This window comes from Anastrepha obliqua, chromosome 3, assembly GCF_027943255.1.
Source record: "Anastrepha obliqua isolate idAnaObli1 chromosome 3, idAnaObli1_1.0, whole genome shotgun sequence".
Taxonomy (NCBI): domain Eukaryota; kingdom Metazoa; phylum Arthropoda; class Insecta; order Diptera; family Tephritidae; genus Anastrepha; species Anastrepha obliqua.
Window position 1 is genome coordinate 39,160,682 of NC_072894.1, and position 26,727 is coordinate 39,187,408.

The 26,727-nt window shown below is 35.6% G+C and overlaps 1 protein-coding gene across 1 annotated transcript in view; it reads left to right on the forward strand.

The window, feature by feature from the left end:
- The window catches only part of LOC129241834 (adenylyl cyclase 78C), a 118,592-nt gene that overhangs the window by 55,305 nt on the left and 36,560 nt on the right, over window positions 1-26,727 (forward strand). The window contains exons 2-10 of the mRNA XM_054878356.1: window positions 8,731-9,199; window positions 9,302-9,575; window positions 9,812-10,086; window positions 15,722-15,911; window positions 16,551-16,732; window positions 16,964-17,156; window positions 20,032-20,165; window positions 21,517-21,606; window positions 23,810-23,971. Of these exons, the coding sequence (XP_054734331.1) occupies window positions 8,731-9,199; window positions 9,302-9,575; window positions 9,812-10,086; window positions 15,722-15,911; window positions 16,551-16,732; window positions 16,964-17,156; window positions 20,032-20,165; window positions 21,517-21,606; window positions 23,810-23,971 (1,969 nt within the window). The remainder of the gene's footprint in view (window positions 1-8,730; window positions 9,200-9,301; window positions 9,576-9,811; window positions 10,087-15,721; window positions 15,912-16,550; window positions 16,733-16,963; window positions 17,157-20,031; window positions 20,166-21,516; window positions 21,607-23,809; window positions 23,972-26,727) is intronic.

Here is a 26,727-nt window from a genome sequence, read left to right on the forward strand (position 1 = left end):
CGTCCTGTTTCTTCCATTATAACTAGGAAGTACCCTTTTATCTACCTCATTTGTTTGGCATTTAACAAAGAATATTGTATAAAGAAATATTAATACTTATTTTAGTTAGAAACGAGGTTTTAAATAGCTTACGTTGCGTTGGTCCTGAAGAATTAATTGTCACCAAGGATAGGAAAAAAATTGCATCGGCATCTATCTCTGCAGCAGCAGATATCGTTCCGATAGAGGTTGAATAAAAATAAATGTCTTAAGGGCTATTCATAATCAAGATGATAAATTGTTCCTCACTTTAAAGTGCTTTTTGACTTTTATCGACGTCTCAGCAATCCATCCAACAAAAATTGGTTAAATACGAAACCATGGCCACGCACAAACAACTTGAACTTAGCCGTTAAATATATCAGACCAAAAGTATAATAAGCACTTGAAAGAACTAAAATGCCTTAGCTCCACTATATAGTGGCCTTTAAAATCACAGAATAGTTGAGGAAACGACCCTAGACTAATGGAGAATCTTCAAAAAATTGGATTATTGTTTTGGATTTTCTTAAAGTATAATATCTTAAAAATGTTGTGTGAAAATTTGAAGTGAATCCAACAAATACTTTTCGAGTTATTCAACAATTAACAAAGCATGCTCGGGCGATCCGGAGCGTACGAGAGCAAGTAGAAAAACTTTAAATGCGTTTTTCTCAAAACAATGTTTTTTGATCACCGTAACTGAAAAACTGCTTGGTAGATTTCAATAAAATTTATACTGCTTTTGATTTCAATAAAATTTATACTGCTCGTGAATAATCGAATGATTTTTTTTTGTTTAAATTTCGATTTTTGTTAAACAATTAATTGTCGGTTTTTTTCTCGAAATCTAAAAAACACATATATCACATATCCTGAGGTCGCCATATTGTTAATTTGGAAAAAAAAGCTTATCTAATATTAAAACTAATTTCTCCTGTCCGATTGATTTTAGATGAATCTCCAAGGTCTCCACAAACAGCGATAACTTCAACAATTATTAATTTTTTTTTTTTTTGAAATTTTGCTAAAGTCAAGTCGAAACATGACTTATTAATGCTATGTTTTTATTTTTGTAAAATAAAGCAGTTGACTAGCAAAAACAAAAATTATTGAAAATCTTAATTTTTTGGGCCTCTGACTACCCCTGACCCTTAACTATGGTTCAATTCTACTACTGTTTTGCTATGATTTTATATTTTTTCTAACTAAATTTGTGAATAAACAAAATAAATAAATAATTGGCGCGGGTACTTCTGTTAGGTGTCCTCATTGTTCCTCAAATGGAGGGACCTACAGTTTTAAGTCGACTCCGAACGGCGAATGTTTTTGTTTGAGCTGCTTTTTGGCACTTGGAGATTTGTCATTGCCTTCAAGAGGGGCGACCGCTATTAGCAAAAACTATTTCTGTTTTTGGTGTTTCAGCAGATTCGAACCAACGTTCCCCGATTTTCGAATATGGCAGCCACGGCAAATTTTTTGTCCATTATTATTATTATTTATTAAATAAATTACAAATTTAAATTTAATTTCTAGCACCAGCAGCTGAAGGCCTTCGGCTAGTTCCTATTTGTCTTAAACTTATGGTTAAATAAATAAGTAGCTCTTACAAAGAACATATTATATTAGTGTAACTGGTGTGTCACATTTCATAAAAAATATTGCTTCTTTTAAAAAATTTGGAAAATTTTTTTATGTTTGTTTCATTGACAGTACTGAGTAGATTTTATAGATTGGAGTAGATTGTTGTTATTGTTTCACAGCGCACACGGAGATTTGGCAGTTGATTCAAATAAGCATTTGTTGGTTAGCGTTGTGTGATCGATTCGGAAGCTGGCAAAGACGACGGCTTCTTTATTGAGGTCAACATGTTTGTAAAAGTGGGTGTAATTATTCCAACTTTCTGTGCTGATGTTGTGTACTATCGAATTGGCAGCTCTTTTGATGTCTTTACTGTTGTTTGGTGGCAAATTTGCCACCACCACGATTGCCAAAATGACTTGTTATCCAGAGTAATTTAAGCGTTTTGTTGTTGCTAAGGATATCCTTAATTTTATTTACTGTAAGTTCCGTGTTGTCGATGTTTTTTATAGCTGAGATTGCCGAAAGAGAATAAGAGAGAACAAATAAGCATTTTTCTATTACGCTTTTGTGCATATAAACAGGTTCAAAGAACTGCTTCCATTTCTGCTGCGAAGACACACGCGAGGTTTGGGAGAATGGCAATTTTTAGAATATTAAAATTTAATTTTTAGCCCAATTTAATATTTCATTTTTAAAGCTCAACATTTTGTCTTGATGCCCGTGGGTGATCACCTCAATCTCCATGGATATGTACATACATACATATATACATTTGGATAGAAACCAAACTCTGAAAAAGAGCGTTAAATTTAGATTTAAATAGCTTTAAACAACAAAAACAAGGTTTTCTCTCAAAAATATGCGCATTCAGTGTAAGTTTTAAAAACACATCCTTTTCCCTTATTTATGTAATATTTGATAAATGCTGTTGATAAAGGAAAACGTAGCTGTTTAAAAAATAATTTCCTCTCCTCGGCAGGCCTTATATGAAGAATTCTAAATACATCAAAAGCCCATTCACGATCCAATTACGGTCATTTTTCATGCTATTTTATTATGCAAATAATTTTATTTGGAACCCACTTTTAAATGCATTAAAACACCCTTTGCAATAAAAAGCACACACAATGGATACGATGATTATATATCAAAATAAAACAAAGGCATCTATGGACGTATGTGTGTAATCATAAATATTAGCGTATACATATACATATTAGTCCTTCTGCATAAAAGTCGTATACATGAGAGCATTGCGGGAAACCACTAGCCGCACTGGCATTAACTCAGCAGCGACCACTCAAGCGATTTTTTGCATTCCTAATTATTGTGCTCTGCGAACCTTTCGAGAGTCCTTAAATGAGTATATGCGTAAGTATAATACAATATGTTGTTAGGACTTTTGTGTGAGGTGTGTTCAAAAAATAAAGTGAATTTTCAAATTTCGCAGGCTACGAACATTCGACTTTCGATTATTATTTCTTTTATGTTGGTACACTCGTCTCGAAGATATGGTCACGGTTTTTAGTTTCTTTGTGAGAGGCATAAATAAGACAAGTGTTTTGCGTGTTCGGCGGTTTTCTGCTATCGAAAAAAATGGATCAAAAAAGTTGCATCAAATTTTGTGCAAAAAATAGTATTAAGTGCTCAAAAACACTTGAAATGTTGACAGTGGCATATAATGAGAGTTCTCTGAGTCAAAAAAATGTTTACAAGTGGCACAAGCTTTTCACAGAAGGCCAAGAAGATGTGAATTACGACGCTCGCTCTGGACACCACAGCACATCAACAACCGATGACAATGTTGAGAAAGTGAAGAAAATTGTTATGGAGAATCGTCGAGTCACAATTAGGAAGTTGCTGAGGATGTCGCCATATCGGAATATGGGTTGACTCATGCCATGCAATCTTTTCCGAAATGTGTGGGCATGAAGCGCGTGGCAGAGAAGTTCGCTCCAAAATTGTTGAATTTTAATCAGCTTCGCTCAGCAATTGTTGGATAACGTCAACGATGACCCAAATTTGCTTAAAAGGGTCATAACTGGTGACGAATCATATGTATGTGCTTATTACATCGAAACCAAAGCTCAATCATCCGAATGGAAGAGTGTAGCAGAGTCAAGGCCAAAAACAGCACGTCAAGTTCGATCAAATGTCAAGTTTTTGCTCACTGCCTTCTTCGATGGTGTAGTGCATCACAGTTCTTAGTCCAAGGTAAATCATACGGTACATAAGGAGTATTACCTTGAAGTTATGCGCCGTTTGCGTGAAGCAATACGAATTCGAAAAAATCCCAGAATTGTGGAAAAAAATGAATGGCTTTTGCATCATGATAATTCACCTGCTCACTCATCTTTGCTTGTGAGAGATTATTTAGCCAAAAACGACACCGTTACGAATATCATGCCTCAGCCACCATATTCACTACATTTCGCTCCCTGCGACTTTTTCCTGTTCTGAAGATTGCAGAGTCGGACTGCGTTTTGCGACGATTGAGGAGATAAAAACCGGATCGCTGAGAGAGCTCAAGGACATACCAAAAAGAGCATATCAGAACTGCTTTGGAGATTGTATATCTGAGGGGGACTGCTTTGAAGGAGATAGAAATTGATAAATAAATAAATATTTTTTTTTTTAATTAAAATATTGATTCGTTTTTTTTTTTAGCCAATTCAAAAAGCAAATTTTACATGGCCCACCCTATATATTATTAGAGAGTATACTAATAGAATAATTAGTGGCATTAAAGATATGCAAAATTTTCAAACTGATTTATTAAAAATATGTAGTTATCACCTTTTGTAAATAAATCATAGCTGCAAACGTGAGTAGCCGAGTTATTCTATGAACACAAAATCTACATGCCAACATATTTTATCACTAATCTAACCTTTGTGTTAGACAATGCGGCAGTTCTGTTCCAAGCGACGTAGGTATAATAAGCATGTGTGATATTTGTGTACATATATTCACACATCCATACGGGCGCACATATTTCCCGCCAATAAATTTTTGGATCTGCATTGCTTGCAGTGGGTCCTATTAAAATTCTAAAAATAAAATTTTCAAACTGATTCAATTACGGCTTATAGTATGAAAGTACTAATGCGACAGCGATTTTCTTCCGATGTTGGTGTTTACCATGCTGTAGGAAATTACCAGATTAGTGGTGAGTGTTTCGTGGTGAATGTTTAGCGAAATTTTATTTAGTTTCGGGACCGATAGAACGAAGCGAGAGATATGTATATAGGTGTGTGAGCTTAGTTTTGAGTTTATCTGGATCAGAAATGAGCCCAGATGGTTTGATTGGGTTTCACATGAATTAACGGAAAAGAATTGGTCTAATCGTGTAAGAATATGTTCATCACATCTGATTAGACACAATGTGGAGCCGTTTTTGGCCAAGCTGATTACCGAAGATGAAAACTAGACTCTCTGTGAGAATATTGAGAGAAAAAAATCGTACTGCAAACCAGGAACATCACCAGTAGCAGTTCCAAAACCAAGTATCCATCAACGACATACTCGTATACTGCTTTGTTTGTGGTGGGACGGAAAAAGTCCAGTTTACAAGGGACTGCTGAAACTGGAGAAGACCATTAACGCATATCTGTACTGCAATCAGCTGCATAAATTAAATGCAGCTATCAAAGAAAAGTGGCCAACATTAGCGTTCAGAAAAGGAGTAGTGTTCCACCACGATAATGCTCGACCGCATACTGCAATGGCGACAGACAAAAAACTGAATGCGTTAGGATGGGAAATCTTTAATCACCTACCGAATTCCCCTGACATTGCACCATCTGGGGAAAAAAATTCAAATCTTTCGAAAATGTTTCTAAAGCAGTTACTTAACTTCATGGTCGAGAACTTCTACAAAAAAGGCTTTCACAGGTTTCTTGAAAGATGGCAACAAGTTGTAACAAATAACGGAGCATATATAATTGATTAATATTAAACACATATTTTTATAAATGAATTCAAATAGTTTTTTTTTAAATACAACAGAACTTTCCCTCCAACCCAATAATATAATAGAATAGTCACTTACACGGATATCTCTAACTTTATGGCATGATAGAGGATGGTGTTTTCGCACGAAGCACGTCTGAGAACCTTCCCTTGCATTTGCCCGATTACTGGAGCGTGAATACAATGGATGGCACTGTCTAATAGGGAAGCATGAAGGATGAGCGTACCTTTTGCTGATAAGATCAGTTTTTATTACTGCAAGCAAGCCAGTTTTGCTACATAGGAACACCTTTCAGCAATGAGGATTAATAAGCTAAACTATTGTACAACTATCTCAAAGTAGTGCCTAAAATCTTGGCTGTCCATGCAGCTAAATGTGTTTCTGTGGAACTATCATTCGAATGGGAATACGATTCGCCCCGGCTCGCAAGCACTATGAATTTGAGACACCAAATAATAGCAAAAAAATTTTTCTAATAACACTCGTCTCCAATAAAACAATGGCAAACCAATGAGTATATTTCTGTCATGAAAAGCTCCTAAGCATAAAACTGTAGGTTACTCCATTTGTGGAAGTGGGATCTTAGCTAAACACTCAATAAAAGGATGTACGCGCCAATTATATACATATATAAGTACATAGCCACATACTGATTTTACCTAAAACCCTTTTCCTTTATTATGCTCTTGTTACTATTATTCATGATCTTATTGCATGCATAATTACACACTACGTATATTCTCTCTGACATCGTCTGTTATTACGAGGGTCGTTTCAAAAGTCTGTGCAAAGTCAGAGAGATGGTATTACTAGCACGTATCGAAGTTATGTTTAGTTAGCATTACCTCTTTGAAGAACACACACCAAGTTTCATAGCAATCGGTAAATTTCTATGTGTTTGGCTTTCATTTGAATCGAGGAAGTCGAGTGATTTTCCTTTTCAGAAGTTGTGGGCGCAAAATTAATGGAAATAGGATTACAACTCGTTGCACATCCTCCTATTATCCAGTCTTGGCTCTCTCATATCTCTTAGACTAGTATAGTACTTGTTCACCAATTTGACGAAATCGCTGGCGAAAAAAAGATTTTATCCAAATGAGTTGGTGATTGCATAAACGAATGGCTATTTTTCAAACTAAGACAAATCCTGTTATTCGCAAGGAATCAACAAACTAGAACAGCGTTGAACGAAGTGTATACGTCTAGAAGGAGGCTAAGTTCAAAATTAAAAAAAGGTTTACCCCAAATAATTATATATATATTGTTTCTTATAACGCCTAGTGGAGCATAGGGCATCAATTATGTGCCCCATCGAGACTTTTCATGAGATTAATTATACGATAATATGGACGATTGTCATAATTTTTTTTAAATATGTTTTAGAACTTTTATTCAAATGAGGCATATATCATACTGAAGGGTAACTCTCGAAGAATACATTTTGGTGTTTTATTTTAAAAAATGTTATTATTTCTTGCTGATATCGCCCCTCCCCCGAAACGCCGTTTTTTACAAGAAGCTTGCGGTGATCACTGTAGCGCATGAGCAGCTCAACTGAAATCAAAAAAATTAAATGATTATTGTAGAAAAATGTTTTTTACTAAATCTGGACGGTTTATTTACCCAAAAAAATTTTTTCTCGATATGAAAACCGCTTTGCACCGAAAAAAAGATTTTTGAGGGGTTGAAAAACTAAAAAAAATTAATTCCAGCGAACTATGCAAATATTTATAAAAAGGGAAACGTTCAGATTCACGAGGTTGTGACTTCGAAAAATGAAAAAAAAAGTTTATGCAAATCGGTCAAATAGTTGTTGATAAATAATGGTCATCGCAACGATAATTTTCAAAAAACACAACTTCGAGATAATCGCGTCTAAAGTTTTGCGTGCACTTCATTGCCAAGAAAGGTCGCACGCTTCCACGGTCTGTAACTTTCGGTCTAGTGCTCCGATCTTTTTGATTTTTTGAATTTATATTTTTAAGATGATGTACTTTTAAAATATGCAATAAAAAATGTTCGATTTTTTAGTCCAACACAAGGTAAATCCCGTAAACGCTTCGTACATGTGTCACAAAATCTCACTCCATTTGCTCTATTAGATTCAAGAAAAATTCATAAAATATTGAAAATCGTGTTAAAAAAAGCAACTCCTGTGAAAAACGATGTTTTTTTTCTTTTTAATGCGTGTTGAATTGAATTCGTGTAAAAAGAAAATGAGATGTAGTTTTTATTCTTGCACGGAATTTTCAAACGGCCTCTCCATGTATCGAAGATAGCTTTCATGCTGTATGGTATCGTAAAAGAAGCAGATATATCAGCAGATGCTTCTGCAGTATCGTCGAAAGGTACGCTCATCCTTTATGCTTCTCTATTTGGTAGTGCCCTGTTTAAAATGTACATTTCTAGCGTTCGACTCATTTCAGACTTGTTTGATTTTAGTTCTAAAACCTGCTTTTTTCAATTATCATTTCAAATTTCATTTAGAAATGCGTAGGTTCGAATCTCAGTGCATGAAACACTTAAATGATTGAAAAAGTTTTTCTAATAGCCAGAAAGTATTTCTGCCATAACTTCTCATAAAAAATATCTGCCCGGAGTCGTCTTAAAATTGTTGATCCTTCCATTTGTCTTAAATGATTGAAAAAGTTTTTCTAATAGCCAGAAAGTATTTCTGCCATAACTTCTCATAAAAAATATCTGCCCGGAGTCGTCTTAAAATTGTTGATCCTTCCATTTGTAGAACAACATCAAGACGCACGCCACAAGTAGGAGGAAGAGCTCGGCCAAACACCCAAAAACGGTGTAAGTGCCAATTATATGTATATCTATATAATATTAAAAATCAGTTTTAGCTTCTAACAGAAAACCACTGAATACATATGACTTTTTATAATAAATAAATATGTGTATACTTATTATATAATAATATAATATAATGTCTAAATTTTATATATAAAAAGTTAATAAAAAATATTAAACTCTAAAAATGCCATGCCACCATGCCTTAAGTAATATTATTCTCTTCAACTTTTGTATTTATAATTTTTTCGTATACATTAGAACTTAAAATATATTTTTTTCGTGCTATGCTCTTCTTATTTTTATGTAACCACCAACTCACGCACATATCCGAAACAATTTGGCATTTGCAGTTCAGAGGAAGAACGCAATATGGACGACAAATTGATGAGCGACGAAGTGCATTTACGTACACTAAGCCAATCGCCATTAGCGCTGCAACGCCAACAACAACGTAGATTAAGCAGCTACAGCACGCAGAGTACAACAAAGCCCACAACTCCAATTCAACGACGGCGCTGTTCCGGCGGAAATGCCTTTACTAACAGCGACGAATATGAACAACCACGTCCGCCATTGGCACAACATGAGATTCTCGAGCAAGATGATAGCAAATACCCGCGCGTGAATATGGACAAACCCATAGCCATGTCGTTGACCCTCGATGTCACCGATAATGGCGATAGTGGCGTGGGTGGTGACGAGGAAGCCGACATGGGCCTCAGTAATCCGGCGGCACAAATTGGGGATAATGATGAAGCCGTCATCGCTGCTGAGGTTAACGATGAGGATGTAGTCGACAATAGTATATTGCGTGTGAAGGTAAAGTAATTAGAAGCTTGTCAGTTGATTAGCAAATGCGAAACAACCAAGCACTAGTTAATTATGGTTTTTTTTTTTTTGGTGTTTCTACTTTCTAATCAGCAACTGCCTGATATGTCGAAAATTCCACGACTTCCTGGCGATGGCGCCCAAATGGACGATCAGCAGTCATCAAATTCGCTGCAAATCTCTGCAATGGATAACAAAATATCACCGAATTTGGGTCGAAATACAGCCGTTGCAGGACGTGGTGTAGGCGGTGGTAAAAATAAGCCAATACGTGTACAATCCGTGCGCATTGTTGAACAGAGAATGAAGCTGGGGCCCAAACGACGCACCGAAAGCTGCAGCATATTCGCCAACACCAGCAATTATGGTAAGATGATAAGATTAAAGGCCTGCTCACGTACTCGCATGCCCATTTATACATTCGTACATACATACATATGTACATATAATACATATATGCATTAAAATTTGTATTCACATGTATGTACCCTAATTGAAATGTGTAATTTGTCGTGTGGGCACTGAATTGAATTTCTTTTAATTTCCGGTCAACCAATTTCCGTTTACTGGCTGGAACTCAATCATACATACTTATATCGATAGATTGTGAAGCAGAGGAGTGCAAACCGGTATCTCAGCCAAGACCGCTCACCAATCAAACGTATTCGGCATTCAAAAGTGCCAATGTTGTCAAAGGCATCTTGTGCCCTTCGCTAACGAACTCATTTAAGCAGCATTCATTGGAGCGTTCTTATCTGACTTATACACATCGTCAACGCCAAAAGTCATTGATCATTGTAAATCTGGTCGATTTTATGCTGAAAATAACGCTAGCACTTATTTTGTTCCTTAAAAGAAATAAACTTGAGAAGAATACGGTGAGTACAAAAATGTAAAATTGGTTCGAATAAATAAACCAAATTTCCGGAAAGATGATCAATGAATTTCTCGTGGTTACATATTACAATAATTTGCTTTTTCTTTTACTAAATGCATTAGGATTTATTTACTGTTCAGCTATGCAGGTCTTTTCGCTTCGGTAAACAAGTTTTAGTTCAAATTTTAGAAAGAGCTTTTTGTGAAGAGTATGGGAATGAGTTTTTATGGCACGTTGATGTTTTGAACGTGACCTAAAGCAGCTGGCAGAAGAAGATTTCCAGCACAGTTACGAACAATGAAACAATATTAAATATTTTAAGGCCCTCGGGTGTTTTTTTTAAAAGTGTGTAAAATGCAGACGAAAAAAGATTTTGTTTTCTGTATTTTATTTTTCGATCGATTGCACATTAGGTCAAATGACCGTTTTTGCTGTGCGATAAGAATGAAAATGACGTTTTACTTTTGTTGTCGTTATTTTGTAATTAGTAATACTTCAAAACATAGGTGCGTGGATTTTATTTTCACTTAATAAAAAGCACCGTATCACAGGCACGCGTCAAAGTCAATCGACGTAATTCTTCGTATAAATTTGTTCAGCAGTGCTTGGTGAACTTTGGGTCCGCGTTTCTCGAGTTGTGTTGAAAATAATTCATAAGTGTAAAATGGAAAATAGGGAGACATATAAGTATATATATGTACTTAATTAAAACTCTTTATATTTATGTTGCTATATTTGTAAATAACTTATTAACCTACATAAGCTTGAAGTGATACAAGTTATCTTCTACATTGTCTTTCTGCAAGACCTATAAAATTTTGACCCCATTAGGCCTCTTTCAATTTAGAAAAAAAAAGATGGAATGTTGTTTAATGAGTTATTGACAATTTATTTCAACGCTTTTTAAGAGTAATTCCACTTTTCTTTAGGCATCCTCGGTATAAAAAAAAACCATATGTTTGAAATATGGCGAAAGGAACGTTCACAAGAGAAACATTTGATACCGTTTTTAATCATGTTCTTGGAAAAATTAAGGACAATAATATTTCTGATGAAATGAAGAAGGGTTTATTGCAAAAAATGCAGTTTTTTACTGTAAAATTAACGCAAAAGTGGAAAAAAATATCACAGAAAGATAAAGGTCTTTAAGGATCAAAATCATGTGTAGCTAAATTCAGAGTTACAGTTGGTGGTAAAATAGCATTCCTGAAAAAGCAACTAATACCATTGTTGATCGTCCGTGTGGGCCGTTCAGTATTCAGAAAAATCAGAATTTGGCAAAAGAAAAGAAACCGCAGACCCTTCAACTGAGAAAGCTAATACTAATTTTTTTGTTCGTGAAAGAAAATATGGAAAGCCCAACAAGGCCATTAAAAATGCGGAAGATGTGCAAAAGAAAAGAAACCGCAGACCCTTCAACTGAGAAAGCTAATACTAATTTTTTTGTTCGTGAAAGAAAATATGGAAAGCCCAACAAGGGCATTAAAAATGCGGAAGATGTGTTTTCAAGCTACGAAATCGTCAATTCAACTTGATGAGGCTTTAGCTTTTCTTTTTGAAAATAATTTTTCAAAAGAGCAGTACAATGCAATACCTTACGAAAATATGTTAAGAAACTGTCACATTTACCCACACCATTCTAAAATTACAGCCGCTAAATTCAAATGCCGACTTCAGGGTATAGAAGCAAATGAGGCCCTTGTAAAAGTTTCGTTGCAATCTATTTTAGAGCATAGGGATGAAAGAATTGTTGAGATGCAAAAGCGCAAACGTTCCACATTTTATTCAGAAATAATTTAACTGTTATGTTGCGAGAAATTTAACTTAACAACCAAAATAATGAAATGAATGAAAGTGAAGATGTCATATTTGATTTACAGATTTGAATTTACAAAATTAATAAAATTTAAATATTTAATAATGTTTTGTGTAATTTAAATAAATAGATGAATTGTCACGCTTACATTAGTTAATATTAATTTATGGTCGTTAATGGGTTAAATTCCATTTTTTTTTTAGATTTATTCTTAGTAGTGAATTGCTGACTAGTTTTGATTTGAATATCATGATTTTCTAGCTGTAATTCATTTTACACAGAAAAAGTAGTCATTTGACCTATAGTGGATTGTTAAGAAATAAAAATTGTGTTTTGGCGATATGCGGTTCTTTCAAAAAGTTGTCAGCCTTCAAAAAAAGGTATGTCGTTGGCGACACGGATTTCAGGACTCACATATGTCTGAAATCAAAAAGTCAAAAAGGTATTTGCTTAATATGAATGGCGTTATCGATTCAACTACGATTAAAAAAAAGAATTGGCCAAAATGACGGACGTTCAAAGATAAAACCCGTTTTTTGACCCTTTTTTTACTTTAAAAACTGGAAAAAAATTTTGCCCATATGATCGTAGTTCACACAATAACGACATCAATTCTATGTCATTCAAATTTTATTTCATCAAAATCGGTTCAGTAGAACCGGCTATATCTGCGGCCATGTGAAAACCATTTTTTAAAGACTGACAATGTTTTGAACGAACCTCGTATATCCAAAACAAATTTTTTATTTTTAAACAATAAATCAACAAATAAAATACTAGCAACAAAAGTTAAAAAACTTTTTTCGTCTCCGTTTTACACGCTTTTAAAAAACACCCAAAAACACCATTTCAAATGAGGCGAGGGCCTTAAAGCATCAGTCATATACAGAGTTTCTTGGCATTTGTCAAAACAATCATTATGATAATTATACAGTTACATTGTATAGTTGAACTGAAATTGAATAAAACCTACTACTCATTGTGAGAATTGTTATTGGTCGATTTTTCAACAGCTGGCGGCACTAGTATCTGTAAACTTTACTTCTGCTTGCTGATATAAGTGAAGGATTATTTTCCTTATATATGATATGCACCATAAGAGCAACCACATCGAACATATTAGTTTGGGGAAAAAGAAATCCATTATTTTATGTTGTTCGATTTGGGTCAAATATGCTCCGCTTTGTTATATAATTTGCTGCCATTTTAAATGTAGCTTCATAATGCCTCTCTCATAGAAGTCTTGGTCCTTATTGGCGAAAAACTCTAGTAATCGATTTTCACAATTTTCTTTTGGCACCAAGATCTTATCACTTAGGAAGTTTTGCGATGAGAGAAAAAGGTGGTAATCGCTTGGTGTCAGTTTTAGACTACTTATATATGGTGGATGCATTAAAACTTCCCAACTAGTTTTTGCGTGTCACTACAGACGTGTGGACTAACATACCTCTTAACTTCGATTATTTCTGTGATGATGGGTCTGCCTGTACGAGGTGCATCCTTAACATCAATAATGCATGAACGGAATCGACGACACCATAATTGCACATAATTAGCTGTTACGGCACCATAAACACCATTTTTAACACACTCACAACTGAACGGAACACACAAAACACAGCAAACGATTTTTTTAGCGTAAAAGGGCACCTTAACAACGAGCATAAATTTTAAATTCTTTAATCAATACTTCAAGAGATATCGAGCCATCTACCGAGAAAAGAATGTATTTCTTTTTGCCCAAACTAATATTATAGAAAAGAGCAAACGACCAGTGGATTATTTATTCTTTGGATGCATACTGCCCCAGCATTATGTACGTGGTCTCTGCGCTCTGCTTTAGTTTCGGTTTCTTTTTAACATTTGATTTGACGCAACCTTGTCCAAGGCAACAAAGGCTCTCATGATCTGCAAACTCTAGCAGGAAAATCTTGGGGCTATAACCCAAGAATCCTGAGTTGGTTGTACGTAATGATAATAAGAACAATGGTGACATATATAATGGTCGCTTGGGCATCGAGGGTCAATCTCTTGACAGTGCGGTCAACGCTAGTTAAGCTTCAGCGCTTGGCACGCGTGTGCATCACAGGAACGATGTGGACCTGCCCTACAGCTGCGATGGAGGTGATGCTTGAGCTGACACCGCTCCATATAGTTACTCTGCAATCACCAAGCAGGGAAGGCTTGGGGAAGCAAAAAAGAAATTCCAGGAGTGTACCCTGCACTGGTACACAGATGGCTCAAAAACCCCAGAAGGCATAGACCCTGGAATTTACGGCCCAAGAATCAAACCGACTTTGCCGATGGGTAGTTTTCCAAGCATCTTCCAAGCGGAAATGTATGCCATTTGTCTATGAGCAGAGATAAACTTAGGCAGAAATATCCAAAATGAGCGAATTGCCATTTTGAGTGACAGTCAGGCGGCACTCATTCCCCTATCGTCCTGTGAGATCAAATCCTCACTGGTACTTAAGTGTATCGAGAAACTGAATCTATTAGCAATTCACAATTGCATGCGGCTATTTTGGGTCCCAGGACACAGGGGTATAACCTGGAACGCCTTTAATAGGATCCGTGCTCTTCCTTGATATGGGACGACACACCATCTGGGGTCAAGAACTAGGGCTAAGGGAGGTTTGCTGGCACCAAACTATGGGGCTACACCAGGCGAGATCCTTATTGGAAAGGTACAACGAAATGAGGTTTAAAAAACTCATAACCCTCCCCAAGGATAATCTCAGAATGCTCATGGGTACCCTTACAGTCCACTGTAGATAGGGAAGTCATCTGCACATGATCAGGATTCGGTCTACGGACTCTAAGTTTTTCGGTGACCAATCTCAGGGGAATCCAATGCTCCTTTTCCTGGAATGCAGCGCTATAACGCGGATAAGGTTGAGACATCTTGGCTAATTGCAGCCAGTAGAAAGGCACATACGCTCAATCCAACGCAGCTGTATCCTGAGTTGAATAAGGGAACTGGGCTTGAATGAGGTGTGTGCAAAAGACCATGAGGTCGAAGTACAAACCACATAGAGAATCTAATCTAACATTTGGTATGGTATTACCGAAAGTCAAAGTTGAAAACAATATAACTAATTTATTCTTCTTAGAAACATAAGAGCATATTATTCTCTTTTAACAAAAACAGATGACAGAGATGAACTCCAGAGGTAAACAAGCTTTGATTTTTTTCATCTACCAACCAGAGTTTTATATCAAGTTGCTGAAGTATCAGCTGTTACATTTCGTATAGAGTTTTTACATACATGTTGCTCTTTTATCTGAGAATATCTGTATATATCTGAGCTGTCAAAAAATAATACCAATCCATGTTTAAAATATTCAATGAAAAATGTTCAACCAGAATATGGAACTTTTGGATGTTAAATCAATTTTATGCAAAGCTGTCGGGGTTTATTCTAAATTTTGGTCGTTGAAAGATATGTGCATGTAGAGTGACCAGATAAGAACAAGAAATTTAAATAAAGCAACAACGGTGTATGATCATAGTTTTTTTTGAAACTACGCTCATGTATAGAATAGTACATCGTTTAAAGCGATCGATCTAATTTTTGAAGACGCGATGAAAAGTGCACAACATTATTCTGGCTAGTGTCTCGACCTGGAGTTCGGTCTTTGTTAGCGTAAAGGGAAACAGGGAACAGAAAACTCAAAAATGTGCTCGCTTAAACCCCAAGAATAGTGCAATGGTAGAAGTTATTCAAGTAATCTAAAATCCTTTACATACAAATATTATTTCATAATAGCTTTTTCTCCAACATCTCTAAGCTTTACTTGTATATTTGTTCTCATCCAGCTCAATGAAAGCTACAACAACATAACGAATAATGGAACAGAAGAAGTAAAATTGACAACTTCAATTATCTGGTCTGTTTGTTGTATTGTGGCTAACTTAGGCATTTGTTGTTTGGGCTTTTGGAGATGCTTTGCCAATAACTATTTGCATTGGGCCGCCGTATGTACGTGGGTTTTAATGAATATACAAGGTAAGTAATGATGTCGATTAGAAAATAAATTAAAACATTGAAATTACCCCCTTTTTTGTACCCAATATGAGTATCATATCTGTATGTATATTTTACATAAGTCCATACTTATGTACATCAAACTATGGATGTCCAACAAAGAAGTACTCTGTATTTTTCGTTAAAAATGTTTATTCATGTGGCTTTATGGACATTTCAAAGTATTACAAAATGGTCATCAAAAATTAAATAAGTTTATTTGCATTGTTAGTCTTTAAAAAACTTCTTCTTGAAAGTTCTAAATTTTTAATTTATTTTTATTTTTAATTTTTTCCGTTAAGTGCTAAACCACTTTGTTAGTCAACATCCTTCAGCGCAGACACTCTAAGATTTTTTATTGCCAATTAGACTTTTACTCGCTGCATCTCGGCACTGCAATGTTTTCATACTCTTTTAATATTTATACTCAATTATAAAAGAGCTCTCAATATACTAAAGCTTAAAATTTACAAAATCGCCACAAATACATATAATTTTTCACCTCACAAAATTTCGCAAACCACAAAGGCATGCGCCATTTTGTTTGAATTACAACACTTAACGTCCTCCAATGCACATTAATTTTATTTTCCTTTTCTTTTTCCCCTCCTCTTCACACAGGTTTCGTTGGACAAGGTATAGGTTTCACGTATCGCGAATACTTGGTCTGGTACATCCTGTTCGTAATATTTGTGCCGTATGCAATGCTGCCGTTGCCACTGAAATGGTGCGTCGTCGGCGGTACCATCACTGCTAGTTGTCATCTGGCCGTAATTACCATAATAAAAGTTAGGCGGAAAGAAGTACGTACCCTGTGAGAGCAATGCCACTCACTGGCTGTCTGCCCTGTCATTCTACTGCAAGCAAAGCGCATTCAGAGACACTTAAATTTTTTTATATTAACTCGAAAGTCACTGCTATGCTGCATTTATTTTGTTATTTTTCTCACTGAAATGTTAAAAAAATGTCTGCGTTAATATTTTCTTATTATTTATTGTTTCTTTTGTTTCCACATTTTCACTTTAAATTGTCAGCAATCTGACTGTATAGCATTTCAAATGTTCGCAAACTTCATTTTGTACACGGCAATTAATGTGGCTGGCATGTACACCAAGTATCTGACGGATCGTGGGCAGCGCCTTGCTTTCATCGAAACGCACAAAGCCATGGAACATAAAAAGGAGTCGGAGAAGGAATTGCAACGTACCCAAAAGTTGTTGGATTCAAGTGAGTAACAAGTAAAATAGAAATAAAAAAAAAAAACATTTTTGTTATTTTTACGTAAGTTTGCAGTAACTTTTGTGAGTGTAAGGAAATATGACTTTTTTGTCTTTGTAGCTTTAGAAACATTTAAATCATCTTCATTTAAGTTACTTTTTTCCGAAGAATTTCGGCAAAACCTAACCAAATTCTGTTAGCTCACATGAATTACCTTAAACGTAAAATCCGATATAGTTTATGACTCTTGGCAATTAGAGTAAATCGCAAAGTATAGTAAGTATAGGCTTAGTAAAACTGAACCATTGAGACAAGGGGCCTGCAAAAAATCGCGTCCTTGTGAAATGAGTTCTGCATGCGATAAATATAAATAAGACGCCAATCAGCAATTATAGAGGCTTGAAAATTTTTACAAATTTCGCGTTCGCGTACTCTTCTGGATATTTTTCTATTTGAGAGAGAATCGCGCCTTACTCTCTTGCCAAGAGTTGCTAGATATTTACTACTGGAGATTTATTCGAACAGGCTAATTATCTTCTATCACCCTCTATTGCCACCCTTAGTCCTAGCTGAGCCCTGGAATCCAAACATAAACTTTCATTGTATAATGGACGAGAATTCAGTAATTCAAATTAACTTTGGCGGTAAAGAACAATGACGTTAAGAAACAATAGACTTGCGATAATAATCAATAAATGTCTGAATCTTTATTCCCGCGAAGGCAAGGCAGCTGGAATTCTGAATAATATATACCTAATCGTCTGACAAGCAGACAGCGCAGAAAGTGTTTGGTAATATGTCTACTCTTCCCTATTGGATTTTTATTAAACATGAGAATAAGTTTCCGTCCTTTCTTAACCAAAGTTACGAATTATTGAAACAATTAAATATGTGACACAATTGGAAACTACGATTTTACTCCATTTTTCAGCAGCATACGGATTCCTTTGACGAAAAATTCAAGTTATTTTGATTTGATCCATTCATTGAGCCAGTTTGCGATGCTCTCGTAAGAAGTAAACCGCTCTCCAATAAGGGCTGACTGCATTGATCGGAACAGATGGTAATCCGAAGGTGCCATGTCTGGGGAGAGATCATAAAAAACTCTCTGACAAACCGGTTCCTGTTTTTTAAAACAAACCTATTTCAGGCTAAGGCTTGATGTTAGGCACTTCCGATGAATAAATCTCATTTTTGGCACACATTTCAGTTACACGGTTTTGCCTTATATACGACTATTTAGCAATTTAAAAGTAATTATATATGTATCGGTAAAGTTAAACATATTAAGGATATTTTCAAAATTTGAAAATAAAACATATTTTACGCTTCACATTGCCCAAAACTATATCACAAAACGATGGTTATTCAACAATTTCGTAAAATAAACATTTGTATATAGTAGAAAAACTTGAAGATATAAATAAAAAAAATACTCATTTTTATGCATTCGCATAAGCATAAAAACAAAAATGTTTGCTTTGACCACATTTAAGTAAACGCGGCCGCCGTCCGAGGTGTGAAACCTCGCACAAAGAAAACACCAATTTATAAAAACAATGTTTTTGTAATAACGGTCCTTCTGCCGCTAAGAGGCGGCACAAAACTCTAGGTCCCTCCATTTGTGGAAAAACATCAAGACGCTAACCACAAATAGGAGAAGAAGACCGGAAGGTGTAAGCGCCAATTATTTACTTAAGTACAGTTTAACAAATACCCAACAAGGAATCCATTCCTGCGTTATCATTAGTTGGTTTTCGTAGTGACAAATTATTTAAGGTAATAAGGTTGAGTTGCAGTAGGCAACTTTCCTATTTACTAGGAAAACCAACTACATTTTTGAACTTTACTCATGCGAATAATTGTATTTTTAGTTGAGGTTTTTTTTTAATTATATTTTAGGTTTTTTCTACACAGATATGGTGTTTTAAAAAATATAAAAAATCGAAAATAGTTTTCTTATATGTCTAATATAAATCGAAAATTATACTATTTTTGCAAAAAAGAAAAGCAGTACCTTAAATTTTGTAAATATCATGAAAACATTCAATAGCAAAATTGAATGCATTGATTCTTGGGTAAAAAGCTCATTAATCATTTGTAAACTAGTGTTAACAGTGAATTTGTTCGAAAGCTGCTCTGCTGTCTAAAATATATTGCATTAATCTGGAAGTATAAATTTGAAGTTGATGGGAACATTACTTCGTCCATCCAAGGAGCAAGATGGTGGTGCTTTTCGCTTTCTGTAAAGGCCATTGAAATAAGTATCAACTTTATATTAATTCAGCTCAGTGCTTGCTTACCGAGAAACGCCAAAAATACATCAGTTTGCACTTTGAGAAACAAGTTTAATTAAAAAATCCCTTACTTATTTTATGCAAAGTTTCATGCGTTAACAACTAAATAGAATTGTGAAGCTGCATAGCTATTTGTATGTTGAGCTTCATGCAGTGAATTATCATTCAACATTTTTTGGAATAATATAAGTTGATGGAAACTTAAAGCCGTTGCGGTACTTCACTTTTTACGTTGCGGAAGAAAAAAACTTTCCCATCAACCTTCTTGAGCTTTCTGTGCAAATGAGTAAGATTGCAAATTTTCATTATGGGACTGTGGCATACTTTATGGCACTCATTTGCTCTTTTCTTTATATACATATATACATACATATATTTTCTTCAATTTATTCACCTCACAGCATTCTGTCTGTATGTAACCTACAGTTACCACTGAAAAAGTTTGAAACTCAAACTCATAATTAATATAAGAACTTAAATCTGGAATTTATTTTATCATTCATTATTTGGCTTAGTGCATTTGGTACCTTTATTTCAAATACTTTTTCCACTAATATGTTTGTATGTATTTTCTTTTTTCTATGTAGTATTGCCGAATATTGTGAACAATCAAATCCGCGCTGAAATGTATAAAGGCACCGATCCCACTGTCGAAACACAATTTAACAAACTCTATGTGTATCCGATGGATAATGTCAGTATACTTTTTGCCGATATCAAGGTGAGCAAATTGAACTATTAACAACCACTTTAACAAAATTACTTAAAAAAACTTAGTTTAAAATAAAATTCGGTCCTTATTCTTATTGGCCGAGTTCAATAAAGTGCGAGATCTTACGAACATCTAAAATACTGGAAGTGCATCTCGATCAACCATAAACCGTTAACAGATATTAGGTCGTACAGGCTGGAGTTTTTTAGGTAGCAGAAATGTCAGCTCTTGCTCTTGCATCAACTATTTGACCAGATGAGCAAAGTATACAATGGATTGCTAACTCCAAGGCAGCCGCAACTTCAGATGGAAAGAAACGTGAAAAAGCGACTTGAGCGAAATCCCCGTCGAAGTGCCAATCAAATGGCGAAATAGCTGAAAATATCTGACCGTAGCATCCTCCACATGCTGAAAAATGATTCAAAGTCAAGCCTTACAAGATCCAAAAGGTGCATGATCTCACACCAAAACAGCAACAAGTCAGACTTGAGCGAGCGAAGGAGTTGCTTCGCTTGGCCGAAAGTGCTCAATTTCCGAACATTGTATTTTCTAACGAGAAAATTTTTCCAATTGATGTGAATCCAGAATGGCTAAAAACGTTCCGAACTTCATAACGTCAACACAATGTCTCTCAAATTCACCAGAAGCGAAACTGATGGATTATTCTCTTTGGAACATTTTGGAGAGCAAAGTCCGAACTAAACGATTGACCAGTCTCGAGGCGCTAAAAAAGCTAATTATTGTCCGCGAGTGACATGTTTGACTTGTGATAAGAAGTATACCCATTACGTAATCCAAAGTGTATTATTCGTAAAAGCCTCTAAGCTATGCATAAACAACTACAGGCAAAGCAACATGCATAGCTCAAAGTTCAAGCTGTTCATTTGTCGAGAAGATAATAAAAGCTTTTGAAGCCTATTAACACCAACGCAAGAACTCGCCACAAGGCAACTACAGGGTTTGCGCCGAGAACTAAGGAAAGACACGATGAAGTGATATTGGAAGACAACAACGCTCGGCCACATGTTTTCCAAGGCATTAAAATCTTTCTGACAGCACTAAAATGGGAAGTTGTATACCACGCGCCTTATACCACAACAGCTCAGCGAAAATTTTTCCAACACAAATTTCCTTGCTTGCTTTCCGAAAAATACTAAAAAATTTTAACAAGCAATGACAATATTTTGAAGAGTAAGCGGGTAATCAATCATTTGGCTACAATAAAGCTTCAAATTTAGGGAGAAAAAATTACGGTATTTTAGTTGTATAAGTAAACCCATTCTATATTTTTATTATAAGCAATTTATCAAAATGCTTATTTTTAATCGCAAATGCTTGAAAATTTACTTTTCATCTACAGGGTTTCACTGAGTTGGCAAGTAAAACATCCGCCCAACAACTGGTCAAAATTTTGAATGATCTATTTGCTCGTTTCGATCGCATCGCCGAGGTAAGATTCTGTTCATATTTGAACCTTTAACATTCATACATACAATAATGACTGTGAAAGCCGATAATGCCAAGATCGTGCACTTATGCCACGCTCTTATAATAGATAGGCTCCGGGGGTGGCCTTCCGTAATTCGATAGTCAACACTTGTCGGCTTGATACTTCAATTCGATATCGAGCTATCGACTAGACCATTTCGGTTTCCGTATTCCGATATGAGCACTCTTGTTTTCATATTTTAGGAAGTGTTTCGGAAGTGCTTTGTAGCTGTCAAAAGCTGTTAGAAAAAATAAAAATAGCAATTCGTTTGCAAGTGGGAAAAGTGCAATTATTACTTTTTAATGTTGGACGATGCCTTAAAGCTATGTACCAGACAATGTTGTCGTAAAGGCACGCGTGTTGCCAATATCAATATTCTCTCTGACAGTCAAGCAGCTCTAAAATCGCTAGACAGCTTCTCATTCCAATCAAGGTTGGTCTGGGAATGTTTTAAAATTCTCGATACTCTAGCGTAAAGAAGCTTTGTTACTCTTATGTGGCTACCGGGACATGAAGGGCACGAAGGGAATGAAATTGCGAACATTTTAGCGAAAAAGGGTGCAAACACTCCAAACACACTTCATAGACCATGAATGTTTCGGCGGGATAAATAACCGCTGCAAAAGTGCCCTTCTACGTGAGCGAGAACAATGAGACTCTAATCGAGTACAAGAGAGCCCAAAAGGGGCATGCGGCAATCAAAAAGACTTATTAATCGAAAAGGTATAAAGGTAAAGGCAATCCTAAGCCTCAGCATAAATGGCTTAAAACTTTACACTGAACTATTAACAAAAACGACTGGCGCCCTTTCTTAAACTCAGCCAAAATTGCGTAAGCGGTTAACGCGCCAATCAAGAAGAAGAAGAACTATTAACAGTACATTGTAACAAAGCGCACTAGGTTTAACAAACCGTGCCAGTTGCTTCTTTCTGCAGCCAAGTCCTTCTCCACCGGATCTTTCCAACGTAGAGAAGGACTCTTCCTCTGCTACCACCAGCTGGTACCGCATCGAATATTTTCAGAGCCGGAACGTTTGTATCCATTCGGACGATATGACCTAGCCAACTAAGCAGGTGGATCTTTATTCGCTGCGCTATGTCTATGTCGTCGTAAGCTCATTGTCATTGGAAGGGTCTAAAAATCGTTCACAGAATTTCTCTCTCACACTCCAAGCGACGCTTTATCGAATATTATCATCGTCCACTATAGAGTGTTAGCTTTGTTCGTCGAGAGAGGATTTTACTACTCAGTTGCCTACTTAGTCCAAAGTAGCACTTGTTGGCTAGGGAGATTCTTTGTTGGATTTCGAGGCTGACATTGTTATCGATGTTAATACTGGTTCCCGAATAAACGAAGTTCTTTACACTCGGAACCATAGCTGTCAACACTGGCAGGGGTATGGGTACGCGAGTGCACCGACAACTTTTTTGACGATAGTAGGAACATCATTTTGTCCTCGTTCACCACCAGACCCATTCGCTTTGCTTCTTTATCCAGTTTGGAAAAGTCAAGTTAGGTTCAGAAGCCAAAAGTCAGAACTAACGGCACACAAATAGCCATTTATACAATAATAATAATAATATAACAACAAATAAAAAAACATAAATAAAAATAAAAAGAACAACAAATTTTTACTGACCTCTGTGTACACCGAATGTCCCCAAACACTTTAAATTTACATTTTTATTAGCCACTAAGCACCTGCTCTTGATGACTCTTGACCATCAATCGTCTATAAAACCAATGCTTGTTCAGTTAACTTGTACATATGACACTTAGCCTCAAGTGCAGAGACATTGATCCGGAGCAAATTGTGCACTTAAGTGACGGTATCAACTGTCACTGTTGACACATATTTGCACACATTTTACTCTGACTTCTTGCAGTTGCTTTAGTGGCACCCATACAAGTATCTTCATACATATGTTTGCAAAAACAAAAACAAATAATTGACTAACCAGCCAAAATGCGACAGATAAGACACGAATTTTAACATAAAAATTTTACGTTTTTCCGGTTCTACCCTGGTCATTGACGCACTGCGCTTTCAATGCTTCCGCTGGATGTCTCGCATATACACAAACCCTGATGCTGCTGTTGTTTTTATTGCATACATACTATGTGGTGCTTCTACTTCGTTCGCTTTATTTGACCGCAACCGCAGGACAACCACTGTTTGCGTGTGAAACTTTTGGGCGATTGCTATTATTGCGTGTCACAGTTTGAAAGCGACAATTGGAAGACCCGACCGGATCATGCGGTATGTAGTGTGGAGACTGGCTTGCACATGATAAAGGCCATCAAGGATGTACAGCTGCACACGCATGTAAGTACAATGTTTTATATGAATTTGTGTATATTTTTCTGTAATTTTATGTATATATGTATGTATGTATATGTGAAACGTATGTACACTTGAATGTAGTCTTGTTGCAATAATTTTAGGAGGATGTTTGTGGTTAAAGAAGGTAATAGGTTCACATAGCAGCTACTTATATTGTATATATGTATAATTTACACATACATAAATGTTAAATGATTGGCCGAGCCCTTACTTCAATTAGTGGTGTGCGTCTTGATTTTGTTCCACAAATGGGGAGGCCTACTGTTTTATGCCACCTCCGAAGGCAGATGGGTTTTGATGACATGCTTCTTCATAGCAGAAATGCACTCAGAGAGGTTTGACATAGCCTGCCGAGCGGTAACTGCTACATATTTGAAAAAACCTTCTCTATCATTTGGGATTTCATGCGCATAGTGGGTTTAGAACTTGGGCCATAGTAGTCATAGTTGACCAATACAAACCCTAAAACTTTATATAGAGAGTATTCTATTTCTTCATTTACACAGCCAACGCAAAATGTCTTAAATTAAAAAGAAAAAAATTTAATTTTCTTAATTATTTCGACATAAGCGGTATTTCAAACGAAGCGCTTCGGTGTTTTTTAAAATAAAGAATTGTAAAAATTTTGACTTTTTTGGGTTTCACTATTTTAATATTTTATTTAAAATAGGGCACTGAAAAATCACATCATTTAAATGTCCACCATGAGCACGTCTACAGCGAAAATCCACTAAAACAGTGGATTCATGTCTGCCGATTACGTCGGGATATCGATGTCGAAGACTGTTCAGCAACGCTTTGTGTTACAGCAGCAATATCCTCCACTGATCGTGTAGATTTTGGTCTGTCAATTCTTTTTCTATTCTCTACAGAAAAAGTTTCGTGAAATTTCTTCAGCAATCTTTCAATTGTCGATTCATTCGGATGGTTATTTCCACCAAAGAAATCACGAATTCTGCTATGTGATGTTCTTAAAGATCGACAATTTTCATAGTAAGTTTCAATATTGGTAGTCACGTACCAACCCATGCGACTATGGCGGCATTCTCTTTTTTTAAAGAGAACTTTTTCCATGTTGAAGCTACCGTTTCTGTAAAAAAAAGAGGTTGTCTGTAAAGTCGGTTTACTGACGATAGTTTAACGTGATGACGTCATAAGAAAATACTGCCTGAATGGTTACATTTTTCAAAAGAAATTTTTAACATAACATAACATAACATAACATAACATAACATAACATAACATAACATAACATAACATAACATATCATAACATAACATGCTGTTCAAGCAAGGTAACGACGCATGAGCAAGGTAACGACACATTTTTTCGTGCGTGCAGCCTGTTAAATCGAATTATAAGACGTTATCACGTCAAAAGCCGTGTCGAGTCTGTCTACAAGTCCTTTTACATAAAAAAGGAGCAATTACTCTCCTTTGCCGACCAACAAACCCTCACTGGCCTCTTTGACTTCGATTCAGATAGAGTGCACTCTATCTACTGTTTTTCATTTTGATCGCAATTGAACATCGCAAACCAATCCTTCAAAACTGTCTAACGATTGGCTTTCTCTTCGATTATGCGTAAGAAGCGGTAATGATTTACGGACTGCCTTTTCATCTCCAAATAGTTTTCCAAAAATTAAATCGTTGTTCCACGTGATTGAAAATTATTGAAATTCGCGTATTTTCTCGTGTCGTGACCTCTATTGAGCTACCATAACAATTGGCGACATACATAACAAAAATATTTAAATCGAAGAACATTATAAATTACATAAACTTGCCATGCAATCAGTTATATTCAGCAATATATATTTTCGAACGCATTTTTTATATTTTCATAAACTGCATAAATTGAACAAATTGCACTTAATTGTTCTATTTGAAATAGCCTGGCCGTATGAAATTGTGTGACGTTTTATTTATAAAGTGGTTATTTTTAGTAATCGTAAAAAATTCATACAAGAATGCGTTAGAGTGAATAAACTGCAGCTATTAAAATGCATTCTTTTGTTGACGGAAATAGGGTATTTGGTTTTTCTTCAAGGATATTGAAGGTTAAATATTAAAATTAAATTTTGCAGTCAAACGCGTATATCTTACGAATTAGTTGAACTTAAACAGTGCAAACATTAATTTTCCATAAGCCTAATAGTTTCTGGGGAATTTATTTATCATTTGAGATTATATTTTTTTGTTTAAGAAAAAATTTGAAAAAATCAAACTGTGCGATATCAGATCTCAATTTAAGTAAATCTGCGTATTTAGTTTCTCCTCAGTATATTGACATTTCTTCAAAAGGTTTTAAATTTTCAAGTGCATTTATAAATCTATAACGATCTGTATAGATAATACATGCGTGTAAAATGAGCAAAATGTTGAGAAAAGCTGAAAACGCCATTTAACGCGGGGTTTGAGTACCATCAAAAGGCATATCATAAAAAGAATTGAAATTGTATCAAAGAAAAATACGTTTTTCATTAAGATTCTTTAAATTTCCACCTATACTTCCTCTCAAATTTAAAAATAAATATGTTTCGGCAAAACACAATAATTACTTGCTATTTTTGTGCTACCAGCAACTTATATATATTTTCAGTTTAAAACGCAAACGCAAACAATGAGCTGGAAGTTTTTCAATTACTCAAATTCTTCCACATGGTGAAGAAGCAGCGATCGAGTTGTTGCTTCGGCGTGCGCAGTATGAGTTTTTAAGGGAAATAAAACAACGAAAAT